This window comes from Alligator mississippiensis, chromosome 8 (assembly GCF_030867095.1).
Source record: "Alligator mississippiensis isolate rAllMis1 chromosome 8, rAllMis1, whole genome shotgun sequence".
Taxonomy (NCBI): domain Eukaryota; kingdom Metazoa; phylum Chordata; order Crocodylia; family Alligatoridae; genus Alligator; species Alligator mississippiensis.
Window position 1 is genome coordinate 30,269,674 of NC_081831.1, and position 15,264 is coordinate 30,284,937.

Here is a 15,264-nt window from a genome sequence, read left to right on the forward strand (position 1 = left end):
TGCTGATTGCCACTTGCTGCTCGCCACTTGCAACCCTCCCCTTCCCACCATCACTGGCTTCTGCAGGTGGTTGCCACTCATCATCCCGCCACCAACGCTACTGCGCATAAATTGTGCCCCCCCAGTCCCGAGAGGCACCAGTCATTCATGCTCCTTGGCATAATAGTTACCTCAACATACCTTAACAAATACTCAAATGTGAGTAAAAGAGATTAAGGAAATCTTAGTGAGATGGAGTGCCAGGAAGTCCATCTTACAGTGTTATTCATATCACCTCTGTTTGGTGAGTACAGGACAAATACAAGAAATCACTACCTCCTTTCCATCATTTTCTTGAACTCTATTCTCATCAAGTAGCCACGACATACAGCTTGTGTGCGAGTAATAAGTTGTGCTAGCTTTTCATCTCTCATCTCCTCTAGAAGACCCAACAGTCCAGCTTTGAAGAACACCTGGAGAAGCAGAATGTTACAGAACGTCACTTTCAGTCTGTTGTAAACATGAATAAAACCATATTACAACAAAACAATCTTTGTACCTTGGTGTGCCCAAATTTATACTGGGTGTGGTCAACATCAATGGATCCAAGCAACTTTTCAGAAGCTTTCTTGCTGTCAATGAACTGCCCCTCTGGGATAGCACTTGCATTCAAAATCTTGTATCTGAGGGGTGGGAACAGAATATGAGGAAGCCATGTTGCATAAGCACAGATGGTGCCATTGTTAATAATTTCTGAAGAAGGAAAAACCCCAAAATGGAGCTGTGGAGAATGAACTTCCTTCCTTGCTCCAAGAGGACATTACATGTCTGGAAGAAGCATGTTCAGGCCAAGGTGGAGAGCTTATACTGTCAGCTCAACTATATTGTGTGTGTTGATGTCAGGTCCACCCTTCACCAGTATGAAAGATAAAAATCTTATTCCTGAGTAAAGAACATTGTGGGCACATCAACACCTGCAATTAATAAGCTTGAATTTACTGCGTCCCTGTACATATAGGTACTGACCTATATGTGCACCTAGGTCAGGAGCAAATTGAACCCAGGGATGCTTCTGCCCTGCTCTGCTCCCTGCAGAAGCCAGGCTCCCCCAGGTGCCAGGTCCAGGCTGGCAAGGGACACTGGGGGCAGCTGCAGGCAAGCAGGGAGTCCAAGGGCAGCCCTGGGCTGGGAGAGGGCATGAAGGGTTAGCCCTAAGCTCCAGGAGGTGTGGAAGAGCTGTCCCTAGCACTGGGAACAGCTCCCAAGCAGCTACATGGAGCTCAGGGTTAGCCAGGAAGAAGTTATGCCCCCCTGCTGCTTGGGCTGACCAGGAGCATGTGTCTACACTTGCACTTTGGCCAATTAAAGCATGGTTTTTTAGTACATGTATCTGTTGGTACTAGCAAATAGTGCTTCAGATTAATCTACTGTGCAGTAATTGCTATGCACGTGTAGATGGTAATACTTTACTATGCGTTAAATTACTCTAATATACAGTAAAGTGCAGGTGTTGTTGCACCCAGTGTGTAAGAATGATACCAGCTAGGGAGTGGCAGGAGGAGGGGAAGTCATTCACCCAAATTAAAGGCAGGGTATACTGCACCAGCACAGTGCTGAATATTTCAATACATAAGCATTAGTAATCACTATGTCTAAGCATGCCCACCCTATAAGGAACCATGATCTAGTGGGCCATAAAATTATTGGAAGAAATGACCCTGTGCCTGCCACTGCCTTGAAATCCCACGAAGTCCTCATTCTGTGCTGCAGCTTCCTGAAAATTTCAAGGCTCTGGAGTCTCATGGCACGGTCTGTCCACTTCTTACCCTGCCCCATCTTTATTTCCATACAGTAACAAAAATGCCACTGTTGGTGTGTTTTGGACTGTGGCAGTTCAGTCCTAAATTTCTTTCATTTCCTTTTATAAACTGAATATGTATTTGTGCAACATATAAGTGCAAAATATTCAACAGGGCCAGAATGGAGTGAGGTAGAGGAGTCTGACCTCTGCTTAAAGTCTGCATAAATGATTCTGCTGGGGAAGCCTTTCCTGCAAATTCTGATTCCTTCCAGCACGCCGTTACACCGCAGCTGGTGCAGCACCAGTTCATGTTCCATGGCACCTTAACAAAACACAGCAGGAATCAGTATCTTACTGTATAGCACAGAGAAGCTACATCACACTAACATCTCTTTGTACTGGAGCTTCTTACCAGGTGTTTTTGTTTCATTGGGAATGAGGCATCGTACAAAATGAGGATGAGTGCTTCTCAGATTGGACATCAGCTTGTTTAAGTTCTCCTGTGAGACCATAAGAAAATGTTCATATTAACCACTTCTAAATATGCCAACACGCTGTTAGGTGCAGTTCAGTCATTATAATTATATTATAATTAGTAGTTGACCAACATTTGAAATTCAGACAAATTAACTGCCATATCTTTTGAAAAGTAGATTAATGTTGTTCTAAAAATATCTCTACTGATCCAATATGAAATGGCTGCCATGGGTGACAGAAAATCAAATGTAGTTGCTGGAAGAGAAGACATCTTTAAAACAGTCTAGGTAAAACAGCATAAATGTATTCTGATTCTTTTTAATAAACAAGGTAAGTAGGTAAAACATGAACTTGGGTGGAGTATTTGGGCTTGTTTCTACCCCGCACTTTGAACAGCACTTTAAATAGTTATTTGCACATAAGCAAAATATGTGCACTGTAGGTGCCAGATACTATCAGTCATATAAAGCTGTGCAGGATTCTGATTTGGAGCACTGCATATCCAGTTTTACACTCCTTTATACTTGTGCAAAGTGGCACCAATTTTGGAAGGCAAAGGAGAGTTAGGACCTTTGAGTGGATGACAGAGGGAAGTGTGAGGGCCCTGAAATAATTGTTTCTGAAAGGGGCTGGAGGGGAGGGGCATTTTCAGCTCCAACATATACACTGTTTTGTTTGTATTGTTTCTGATATCAGCCCCAGAGAGAAGACAGCTTTGGTCTATAGGGGTATGCCTAGTAAGTCAATATGCTCAATAACTCAGTGGGAAATTTATTATAGCCTTTGTTACCTTATGGACATCACTGGCCTTTGTCTAGAAAACATATTTTTAGCATTAAAGTGAGTTTTGTCACTTTGTCATGGAAAGAAAGATTTATAATGAACACTGTACTGTACCCTGAAAAGAGCAGAGACAGTCTGGAAAGAAGAACCCTTCTTCTTGCCGCCCTTCTTGCCACCACCACTCTCTAAACAAGACAAAATAAAGAAACTATTAACATTTGCAGAACACTGACTTATTTGTCTTTTAAAAGGAAACAAAGACAAGAAGGAGAATACAGTTTAATAACTGGAAGTGACAGGAGAATTCAAGTGGGAAATAAGATGGAACACCTCATCAAAACTCAGAACTACTTCAGGTTAAAATGTAAAGATACACTCTAATCCAACTACAATTTAAAGAATGCAGACATGATTCATTATGTAGTAAGAAGGAGAATAATCTTGCCTAGTGAAGGAATTGCTTGGTTAAGTCCTATGGTCTGTGTTAATAGCAACAAAACCCCTTCTGGCCTTAAAGATTATACATTTATAAAAACAAACATTTTGCATTTAAAACTATACTTTTTCCCTTAATTTTACAGGAAGCATCTGCTATGAATAAATAAAAAACTAGTTTTACAGATATTGCTACCTTCTGCTCCACCATATGCAGCAAAGAGCAGAGCCAGTGTTTTCAATGATGATTTCTGGTACAGCCCAATGACAGTTTCATTCAGGGGGTCCTTGTTCTTCTCAAGCCAGCCAGTGATGTTGTAGTCCACAGTGCCTGCGTAGTGCACCAGGGAGAAGTGGGCCTCAGCCTTTCCTTTGGCAGGCTTCGGTTTCTGGAAGTTGTTGGACTTGCCCAGATGCTGATCGTAGAGCTTGTTCTTGAAGGAAGTGTCAGTTGCCTTGGGGAACATGCACTCCTCTTCCAGGATGGAGAAAATGCCCATGGGCTGAAAGGAACAGCAGTACAGAAAGAAAGAGACACAGAGAGATTAACAACTTGTCCCTATCCTTTTATTGTTAATTAGAAAGGCTATTGCTGCAGAGGAAGTGTAGTCAACTAGAGGGGAAGTAAGCTACCCTATTTGGACTTTTGGATGTAATAAGGATACAGATCATTAAAATTCACTTTGGATGTGCTAGACAAATTTTATTATAAACTGACTGAAACAAAAGTATTCCAAAACCTTTCAAAATCCTATTTTTGGAAGTGAGGCAGAATATTTCTTTTGGAATTCCAAAAATAGATAATGTATCCAATATGGAAACAGCCCTAAAGCTTATACTGACCTTTTCTTGTGTCCCTAAATTTGTGATTTGTCAGAATTACAATGCTGTCTTCTACTTTTCTTATTTCTGAATGCAGACAGGTTTATAAACTATGATCAATATATTTACTTAATTATTTGGTATTTATAAAACATATTGCATGCCTTCAAGCATGAACTTAAGTATAATTTTAACTATCTTGAATATGAAAAAGTCCTTTAGAAACCAACAAACTCTTGATCGTATGTTGCATAAACACCTTCTCAATGAGCTCAATGCAGGCAGCCAAGTCCATCCCAAAGTCAATGAATTCCCATTCAATCCCTTCCTTCTTGTACTCCTCCTGCTCCAGCACAAACATGTGGTGGTTGAAAAACTGTTGCAGTTTCTCATTGGTGAAGTTGATGCACAACTGCTCCAAGCTGTTGTACTGCATGAATGCAAAAAGAAAATTTAACTACTGTAAATCTCTGTTCTGTGAACTGCTAGTTTAGTTTTTAGGAATCATGCTATTTCCAGGGTAGATGCACATAAATTATATTTTTTACCAAAAGGTTAATAAAAATAAATATTGTTAAAAAATACTACAAGTACTTAGAACTCTTGAACGCCCCTCCCAAGAAAGTGCTATTAAATCCCTGTTCCTTACATCAAAGATTTCAAAGCCAGCAATGTCCAGCACACCAATGAAGTACTGTCTAGGCTGCTTGGTATCCAGCTGCTGGTTGATGCGAACAACCATCCACAAGAACATCTTTTCAAAGACAGACTTTGCGAGAGCACCAACTGAATTGTACACCTAAACCAACGAGAAAAGGACTGGATTTATCATACAAAGCAGAGGAAGAAACATAGGATGCTAATGCAAACCATGATTTCTAAATCCACCGGTGGTTTGTTACCTGTTGCACAGTTTGACCTTTGGTCACAAACTCATTCCCGACCTTGACTCGGGGGTAACAAAGGGCTTTAAGCAGGTCAGCTGAGTTCAGACCCATCAAGTAGGCGATTTTGTCAGCAACTGGGCACACATGAAGAGGAATGCTTTATTAGTTTATAGAGAGACTTCTCTTTAAATAAAACAACATGAAAAGGGTAGTATGATCTGTTTGTGTTGCCCTAGAAACTATATACAGTAAAAACTGCACTAATGATGGAGCTTTAGAGTTCCATACAATCTTCATGGTGATAGTAAAAGAAAAAATGTAGGAATGAACATTAACTTTAAAGGGCATTTAAATGCAAAATGGCCTTAAAAGGAGCACTAACAATAGGGACTAGATAATGCTTAATCTGTGGTGTGGCCCTGACCACTCTGTTACTGGGGCTACAAAATGGGTAGGAGTGTACTTAACTCACAGCAAGACAAAACAATTTTTGCAGCTTGGTCGCAGCATGAAAAGCTGATTTCACTGGTATTTCCCAGCAGCCCTGCCCCTCACTGCTGACTGGCAGAGGGGCATTGGCATTGCATTTAACTTCTTAAAAGATGGCGCTGAAACATTTTCACTTCATTGACTGTGCCTTCATTTAGTTTACATCATTAGCAGACAGTACCTGTCAATCATGTGATCTATGGCTGCAGTGACTCATGCTGTTTTTGTATTGTGGTAAACATTGGGACATTCTAAAGCAATGTATTATATGAATAATATGCAGAGGAAGGAGGTTAGGTTGATTTTGTGGGAAATCATGGCTAATGCAATATTTCCTGCTGAACATGGACAATGCTGTTTTTCATGGTTTCCACAAAAACCATGAAGCTGCAAATTAAGTATACCCCTAAACATGGAAGCCCTTCTTCCAGACTTAAGCTCAGGTATGCACATAGATGCCCAGCCACTGCATAGCCTATCACAGAATCATAGAGAAGTAGGGCTAGAGGGGACCTCTAGAGGTCATCTAATCCAACTCCCTGCCTGAGGCAGGATCATCCCTATCAAAACCACCACACCGTCTTAAATTGTTGCTTTTAAACTTAATAATGCATTACTGCAATATTACTGGTAATATCATAAACAACCAAAAAGCTCATTCTTAAATTACCTAAACCTGGAGGGCTGGAAAACTGATTAGAGACATTAGTAATAAATAAATAAATAAATAAATAAATAAATACTGCATATGTGGTAGGAATCATTTGCTGTTACAGTCATAACACCAATTCCTGATTTTTGTTTGTAAATTTGCATCTGTAAAATGATATTAATATGGATGCAGCAGTTTAATAGAGAGTTACAGTTATGTTTAATTCTAAAGAAAGACCTTTGCTCTGCACCTTATGTCCTCATTCACTCCAGTGCAAAACACCTACAATAGGAATAAAGGTACATTTTTGCTTCTTTAAAAGGTCAATGGGAACTTCTGTTCGGGGGCCACAGCAGCTTTTACCATCTAACTGTTATCTCTGAATAATAACTAGATAAACTGCCTTAAACTTTGACATTGGAAGAAGTAGGGTTAAAATTAGAGTGTTTTTTTGCTATGCTTTCATTCCTACATAAACATGTAAATCAATGGTGCTTCGGCCCCTGGACCATATCTAGCTGCGAGTCACCCCACAGTGCAGCAACCACCTCACTGCACTTTCATCTGTATCTTTCCAGCTACTATACTTTCATTTGTTTCTTTCTTTCTGGCTGCACATATCTGCCCTACTTGGCTGCCCCAGGGGGCCAGCTTCAAAAGGAACGCGGGAAAGGACTGGATGATACCTGCCCTACGGTGTACTGGGTAACACTCTAGACTGAGAAGGCAGATGCAGGTCCCAACTGCTGGTGGGTAAACAGACTTTAAAATATGGGTCTCTTGCTTCCTAGCTAAGTACCCTTAACCATTCAGCTACATGAACAAAAACATGCCAGAGTTCTGCTGTTACTACTGGGCTTCTGGCCAGATACATTTTCATAACTTATTGTCCAAAATGGGTGCATCTAGGTAGCTGTATATGTACCTGCCCAGTGCATAGTTTTGTATGCACTCATGCTTATGTGTCCACAGTGCAGGGCTAACAGAAATGCAATCTGTGTGTAAGTGCCAAAAAAAGCCATTTACATGTCTAGAAAATTGTCATCTAGGTGCATAAAAGGAACTAGAATGTTACTCTATATGCATTTATTTCAGCAGCTTATAGGAAAGAAATTCACATAATTTCACATGGAAATGGATAGAGTGCATCTTTTTGCATGTTGTTATATCTACTGTCTATAGGAAGATAAAGAACTGTATATGCCATCCTTGCTATTTTCAAACAGTTTTATTTCTCTCTATTTCTTGTCAGCCTAACTAAAGCCATATCCCTTGCTGCTGATTATTAAGGGGAAAAAAAACAACATTTCATTCTTTAAATACACTAGAAAAATAAAATTTCTGCATATTTCATAAAAGTGGGGGGAAACACTTTTTCAGGCATGTCTATTATACAAACAAATTTGCTAAACCTTTCCTAGTGAAAAGCATTAGGTTTAGAAAAACATGACAAATGCCGGTTCAATAATGTCATAAAAGCCAGATATCAAAGTTAAACACTTATGGTGCATTCAGACAAGTGAGCAAGTACAATATGTAGTGCTGCACACGATACACATGCAAGCATTGCGTGCTGCTAATTGGCAGTGCAGAGGGTTTTTTTGACACCAGGAGATCCCAGTGTAAAAAAGAACAATGCTAGAAAAAAGCAGGGCACATGTGCAGCAGCATGAACCTCCTAAAACCAGAGCCTGGCCTTCTGAAGCCACACTTTGGCTGCTGGTCAGGCTTCCCGCTGCTAGATCACCACTGCTGGAGCCATGGCAGGCCCCAACCCAGGACCCCAGGTAATGCTTCTGGAGCTAGCCCAGGTGGTGGCCCCAGTCTCCCCTAGCCTACCCAGGGCAACTTGCTGTGCGTCAGAGTGCGTGTGCATGGTTGTTCCCAAGGAACAAGTAGCAATGGTACAGCTGTGCTGCTGCTATTTCTCCCTGGGGAATCATCTGTGCATGGTCATCTGGGTATGCCTTTAAAGGTGAGGTGGTGTAGTTGCTTCCTATTACGAAGGATGAGTTGGGAATATGTTGGAGCAGAAGGGGGCTGGGATAAGAGCCCCTTCCAACCTAGAATTTCTGGGTTAGAAAAGTGGTCAAGAAGAGAAAATATTTCATGGTATAACATAAATTATTCTTTAGAGCCACCTCCCTCTATCCCTCAAGCTCTGCCAAGATCCAGCTCAGCAGAAGTGAGCAAAATGCAAGCAAAAATAAAAGAAAAATAATAATACTGATACAATGCAATTTTTGTTTGTATTCTTAAGAGGTCAGTTGCAGATTCTGCAGATACCTTCTGTGCCATCTGGTTCTGCTTGCTCCTCACGCTGCTTCTGCTTGAACTTCAAGTTTCCATGATGCATGACTGCCCCTGTGAGCTTGTAAATAGCTGTTTTTTCATCAGCATTGAACCCCAGGATATCAATGGCACTCTAGCAACAGAATCAGGAAAGGAAAGATCTTGGGTAAAATTTTTTAAAGTGCTGAAGTCACTAGTGATTCTTCTTCCTTTTCAGATATGGATAATGGCCTATGTGCTAACTTCTGAATGTTACTTACATCTGTAGCCATCAGTTCTTCCTGGTCATCAATGCTGGCAACAGTGATCTCCCCTTGACTCACAAAATGAAAGTCATATGGGTTGGTGGTAATCAGAAGCATCTCTGAAAACAAGATTCAAGTTTAAGAAATGAGTTTTAGACACTGTGTAACAAAGTTCATTCATGATCAGCTGCTATCCAAAATGTTAGTGATGCCTCTTACCAATGAGCTCTGGCCTCTTGTTGGACATGATCTGATAAAATATGTGGTAGCTTCTTTCTGCCTTGAGCTGGAATGTAACTCTAGACTTCTCCAGCAGATCTGGCAAGACCCATAAAATGCAGTTAGCCACAAGAAAATAGAATGAGAATAGATAAGAAGGAATATTGGATATGTCCAGGAAGGTCTCTTACATGTTTCAATGTCAGCAGAAGACAGCTTCCCTGTGGCACCAAAGTGGATTCTGATGAATTTACCCTTTAAAGGAAAAAAAATAAGTAATTTATTTTGAAATCCTGTGTCAAACTCCAGGAGTACAGTTTTCAGAGCTGCTTAAGGTCTTAAACAAATTTTAAATCTCAGCCAAGATGTATTTTATCATATTCCATCAGTGGACTGCAGATAATTCTGATAACTTACAAAGCGTGAGGAGTTGTCATTTCTCACAGTCTTGGCATTGCCAAAGGCCTCCAGCAGAGGGTTGGCACTGATGATTTGATCTTCAAGGGTCCCCTGCAAAGAAATTGTTATTGCCAAATGCCTTTGTTAAATCATGTGCACTTACAGCATGGAGCACTTAATCTCATCTCCAATAAATCACCTGTATTTTGCCAGGCTGCTCTTCCTTCTTTTTTTCCCCAGAAACTGCAATTGTTGCAAAGTACTGGATGACACGCTTTGTGTTCACAGTTTTTCCTGCACCAGATTCTCCACTGTCAAACAAAACAGAGAAGCAGAGTCAGCCAGCTCATCCAGCTGCAGGTGGCAAAACAAAAATTAACCAAAGCAGGGGAGTAGACCTACGTGATCAAGATTGACTGATTTTCCCGATCTGTGAAAGAGAAAAAATAAAGGTGACTTTTAATATTCCTGAGTACCACTGAACTTACTGAAAACTGTGAAATGTGTTAGCTTGGGTTTTAAAAGGCCCAAGACTACATGGCAACCAGCTCCAACTGGAAGTCCCTAGGAACTGGGCACTTCATTCTCTTAGTCCATTTTGAAGATCCCAACTGTAATTATATATAAAATTATATATAATAATACACACACAAATATGTGTGTGTGTGTGTGTGTGCGTGTGTGTATGCTTGTATATATAATCGTATACTGATCAATAGAGCCATCATAGGACATATGACCTTCAGTTCAACTTATATACCTATTATACTCATTTTCCTGTTACAAAATCCTCTGTGAATCTGCTTGATCTCTGCACAGCAAAGTGTTGTATAGAATGACTTGACCTAAAACTCATAGTAATTTATCACAATGCACTCATTTTGCAATGAATCTGAAAAGCATTAGCTTGTATGCTAGCCTAAGTAGTAAGACATTTGAGAATACTTTGATTCAGATAAGCTGAGTATCAGATAAGAGCAGTCTGGCTTCCAATGTATTCCAACAGATTTATAATTTATTTTCAATCTTTTTTTGTGTCCTCATTTCTGACATGAACACTTGATTCCCCTTACTAAACTATCATTCTCTTTAAACATGCTGACACAATGAGCCACTCACCAGTTAACATGAACTGATAGGCATTGTCAGAAATGGAAAAAATGTGGGGAGGAGCCTCTTGACGCTTTTTACCCCTGTAGGCAGTTACCACTTCTGCGTTGTACACTGGCAGCCACTTGTAGGGATTGACAGTGACACAGAAGAGACCTGAATAGGTCTGGAAGAAAGGTAGATAATTAGATTGATTTCCACATGGCTTAATGTACTTGCACTTTTGGAAGACTTCAACCTGTACATACATAGATCATCCAGGCTGCATAACGCTCTTTGAGGTTATACAGGACAGCAGGTTCATGGAGATGGGTCATCATAGCCATGTCCTCAATTTTATCATACTTGGGAGGGTTCATAGGGAAGGCTTGATCATCCTTGACAGTGAGAGTCTGCAAAGGAAATTTAAAAAAAAGTTTATCTCAGTTAAGAGCACAGAGGAGGACCACAACAATACTCTTTGCTCTTTGTGTTTACTCACTTCTCCCTTTTCAGTCTTGACTGTGACCTTCCCTCCTTCCCTGCTCTGGACAGTGCCTTTCACATAGGATTCCTTAGCATGCACCACAAAGACAGATGATTTGGCATCAAAAGGCTTGTTTTGCGCCTCAATTCTCTCCTTTTCTGACTTTCGGAGGTAAAGAGCAGCCGGCCCAAAGACGGCCATCTCGGCGTCGGAAGACATGGCTCCAGTGTATTATGGGGCAGCTCAGCAATGGGTTCTGGTGGGAAGTAAACATATTACACTGATAATTCACAATGGGAATGGAAGAAACATTTTCATGTTGTTCGTTTGTCTTTCAGGAGAGTTCTCAATCATGCCATTACATTTGTTGATAGGAATAGTGAAAATAATGTCTACAGGAAGGACCATGAGAATTGAACATCATGCTGGGAATGATGAATGTCCTTTACTATTCTATCTACTCAGTATATTTTTTACTATATGTTATTGTAATAATGAAAGAGTGGAGAGGTCACAGGAAAAGTGCATATGAGGAGAATCAGAGGACAGAGACTGAATTGCTAGCATTTTGATCAAGAATTTTCTTGCACTAGATAGATAATATGCCTCCAAGTTGTCATGTATTTTACACTTTCCATAGATCCATATTTTAATGAATAGATTTTCATAGATTCTGTACTTTAAGGACAGAAGTGGCTATTTTGATCTTGTACTTTGATCTCTTTATTAAATAAAACTCGTATTTCTTTTTTCTTATTTTGATTTCTGCCAGAGAATCTCACATCCAAAAATATCTGCATCAAGTCTTCAGACTTCTCTGTGAACTGCAGTAACTTTTTTCAATTTAAGTTTAATTTAAATACTTCCAGCAATGGAGAAACCATCTCATTCTTAGGTAAACTTTCCCAACAATTAATTATACTTACTATTACAAATTTGTGCTTTGCTTCTAGTTTGAATTTATCTAGTTTTACCTATCTATTGAATCTTTTTATACTTTTTTCTCCTAACTTAAAAAGTACCCTGCTCTCAGAAATCTTTCTTGTCTGCATTTTTAAACCATGACGAAAGTCACCTTTTAACCTTTTCTTTGATGAAATAGCAGACTGAACTTCTTTACTTCATTGGATTTTTGCCTTAATTTTTGTAGCTCTTTTCTGAACCTTTTCTATTTTCTCAGCAAATTTTTAAAAACATAGCTATCTGGAAATATTATTCTATTACTGATCTCTTCAAAATTGTATGGAGATGAATAAGGGACATGGGGTTGTTGTCATATACTTGGATTTCAAAAAAGCCTTTGACTTGGTCTCCCATGACATGCTCATGGTAAAATTGGGGAACTTCAGCCTCAATGACCTAATGGTCCTGTGGCTGGGGAACTAGCTCCAAGGCAGGACCCAGAGAGTAATAATAGATAGAACTGAGTCAACGTGATACTTGGTGACCCATGACGTCCCTCAGAGTTCAGTACTCAGACCGGTGCTTTTTAACATATTCATTAATTATTTGGATTCAGATGGTAAAAGCAGACTGGCCACCTGGGGGCTGCGGCCACCGCAGAGGGAAGCACTAGGGTGCCCTGCAGCTCAGGGCCCACCAGCAGCTTGCCCCCTGAGAGGTGGGCAGGCTCCGGGGAAAACAAAGGATGGGGACCCTCCCTCCCTTCAGCAGAGTCTGGCTGCTCTGCTGTGGGGGGGTCCCCAGTGTTTCATTCTAGCTCTGACTTGCCTGCATATCAGCTTGAAATGCCTGAGGATCTATAATAATAATAGGCTTATTCTGTCTGGAGCACTCTGATTGGTTGTTTCAGTAAGCTTTGTGATTGGCTGCCAAAACAACCAATCAGAGTGTCCTAGACAGACAGAATAAGCCTATTATTATTATAGATATTTGATAAAAAGATAGAATAGCAGTGGGCCAGAACAGGCCCTGTGACACCCTAATTGAAATAAACCCATTGGATGATGATTGTACTAGGTAAACCTCTAAACAATAATGACTCTTTTCTTTTATATAATTATATACATCAGGGGCAGCTATTAGATATCAACTTTCAATCCATATAACATAACCAACATTGATTTTGTGTTGTGCTATTTATATTTTTACCAGAATGTTAGTACAATCCTAAGTCCAATGCCTTACTGTAGCCCCTTATATAGTATTAAGTTATCCTTACTAACCAACCAAAGTTTGTTTGACAAGATGTCTTTTCCATGTAACCATGCTTTTAATTATTTCCTGATTGTATTATAGTATCATAGGCTCATAGGAAAGTAGTGTTGAAAGGAACCTCATAAGGTCATTTCCACTTAAAGCAGGATCATCCCTCACTAAACCATCCCAGCCAAGTGTCTGTCTAACCTGCTTTTGAAAGTTTCCAAGGATAAAGATTCCACAACTTTTCTAGATAGCCTGATCCAATGCCTGGCCGCTCTCACAGTCCAAAAGTTCCTCCTAATCTCCAGACCAAATTTCTTCTGTTGCAGCCTAAGGCTGTTGCTTTTAGTCCTGCCCCCTGTGGCCACAGAGAAAAGCCCATCTCCATCCTCTCCATAATCACCTTTCAGGTATTTGAAGACTGTTAGCAAATCCACCCTCTGCCTTTTCTTCTCCAGGCTAAATAACCTTTTTTCATCCTTTCCTCATAAGTCTTGTTTCTCAGGCCCCTGATCATTTCTTTTGCCCTGTACTGGACGCTTTCCAAACTGTCTGCATCCTTCTTGAAGTATGGGGCCCAAAAATGGATACAGTACTCCATGTGAGGCCTCACTAATGCTGAATAGAGCAAAAGTGCACTTGATTTGCAGATGACACTCCTGTTAATACAGGAATATGTATCAGCCTGTGTTTGATTTTACCTTAAATGAATGTCAGGCTCATCACCCTGCAATTACCCATGTCATACCATTTATTCTTTTTAACTATGGGTAACTCACTGTCTTTTTTCCCTCTATAACTATCCCAACATGGTTTTTGTGCTCCTCAGCAATTTTTCAAATGTCCATGTGTGGAAATTATTTAGTTAAAAGTTTAAATTTAATAGCTACTCCATTTGTCTCTTCTCCATTTATCCAAAAATGTGTGAGCAAACCTTTATTTTTCTGTTATTCCTTTATAATGTCCTTATTTAAATGTACATTTGTGCAATGGTTTGATCTTTCACTTAAAATTTTATAAGGGAGTTAAGTGTGAAAGGGACAGCTGCTGCCTGAATTTTACACACAGCCATGGGCAACTGGTGCCTCCTGAGTTGGGGTGGGAGGGGGGGGGCGCACTTGTGGCCAATTGGTGACTAGGAGGCAGGAGGGGGGGGGAAGATCCCCCAGCTGCCGATCTCTGACTGGGGGGAAGTGCCACCGGTGCTTCTCTCGGCACCCCCACTCTCCGGCCAGTGAGGGCCAATCTCAGGGGCAGCACGTGCCCCCACTATGCATCGCCTATGCACACAGCATTCTAAGTCTACTCAGAGTTACTCTGTGCAAAAATAGACAACTATGTATCTCTTTTTATTGCAGAACAGCTATCAGCAGTGATTTCTGATTTTTGCAGTAAGGTTAAATTCTGTGGGCAAACAATTAGCTTGTCAACTAGTGGGTTTTTCTCAGTTGTGACATTCTGGTTCATAACCTAAGAGTTGTAAGTGTAAGAACTTGCTGAGTACCAATATGTTGTAAAGAGTGTGTGCAAGAGAGGAGTCTTAGTGGGGACACTGATTGGCAGGCCATCAGTGACCAGTGGTTTCTAGTTCAGATTTGCTGGAGTCCTTTCCTGCCATAGCATAATCCATGTAGAATATGTAATTTATTTGCATACTGGGCATAATTATTAGCAGATGTAGAGATTACCCACTAGCCATATAGAAATGCCACCTAGAGAATCTATTCATACTTTCTAGGAATTAGAAAATCAGGCTCTTACCTCTTGTGACACCAGAGGATTGTAGGCAAGCTAAAAGCCGGTCAATACTGTAAAATAGAAATGGCAATTTCCTACTTACTGCTGCATGAAACTATACATAATTCACTATTAAAAATATAGATGTCTTGAAAAGCAGATTTGCAATCCTTGCTGATACAGGCAATCTGTCATAGAAATGAGTAGCAGAGGCAGTGGGAATGCAGTGGTATGTGTGGAATGTAGGGTGGGATCCCCTCCCCACCCTTCAAACCCAAGCACCACACACTCTTACCTTAAAGCTCTCT

General features: G+C 40.4%; 1 protein-coding gene across 1 annotated transcript in view; it reads right to left on the bottom strand.

Annotated features, from left to right (window-relative positions):
• LOC102563794 (myosin-1B) overlaps positions 1 to 15,039 on the bottom strand; it is a 33,404-nt gene extending 18,365 nt beyond the window's left edge. The window contains exons 1-20 of the mRNA XM_059732603.1: positions 14,981 to 15,039; positions 11,072 to 11,312; positions 10,839 to 10,982; positions 10,600 to 10,756; positions 9,883 to 9,910; positions 9,680 to 9,791; positions 9,499 to 9,591; positions 9,273 to 9,336; positions 9,082 to 9,180; positions 8,878 to 8,981; positions 8,612 to 8,750; positions 5,200 to 5,318; positions 4,947 to 5,096; positions 4,557 to 4,727; positions 3,672 to 3,978; positions 3,155 to 3,225; positions 2,193 to 2,280; positions 1,985 to 2,102; positions 539 to 662; positions 316 to 452 (exon numbers count right to left, since the gene is read on the bottom strand). Of these exons, the coding sequence (XP_059588586.1) occupies positions 316 to 452; positions 539 to 662; positions 1,985 to 2,102; positions 2,193 to 2,280; positions 3,155 to 3,225; positions 3,672 to 3,978; positions 4,557 to 4,727; positions 4,947 to 5,096; positions 5,200 to 5,318; positions 8,612 to 8,750; positions 8,878 to 8,981; positions 9,082 to 9,180; positions 9,273 to 9,336; positions 9,499 to 9,591; positions 9,680 to 9,791; positions 9,883 to 9,910; positions 10,600 to 10,756; positions 10,839 to 10,982; positions 11,072 to 11,275 (2,429 nt within the window). The 5' untranslated portion in view covers positions 11,276 to 11,312; positions 14,981 to 15,039. The remainder of the gene's footprint in view (positions 1 to 315; positions 453 to 538; positions 663 to 1,984; positions 2,103 to 2,192; positions 2,281 to 3,154; positions 3,226 to 3,671; positions 3,979 to 4,556; positions 4,728 to 4,946; positions 5,097 to 5,199; positions 5,319 to 8,611; positions 8,751 to 8,877; positions 8,982 to 9,081; positions 9,181 to 9,272; positions 9,337 to 9,498; positions 9,592 to 9,679; positions 9,792 to 9,882; positions 9,911 to 10,599; positions 10,757 to 10,838; positions 10,983 to 11,071; positions 11,313 to 14,980) is intronic.
• Between the last annotated feature and the right edge of the window lie 225 nt (positions 15,040 to 15,264).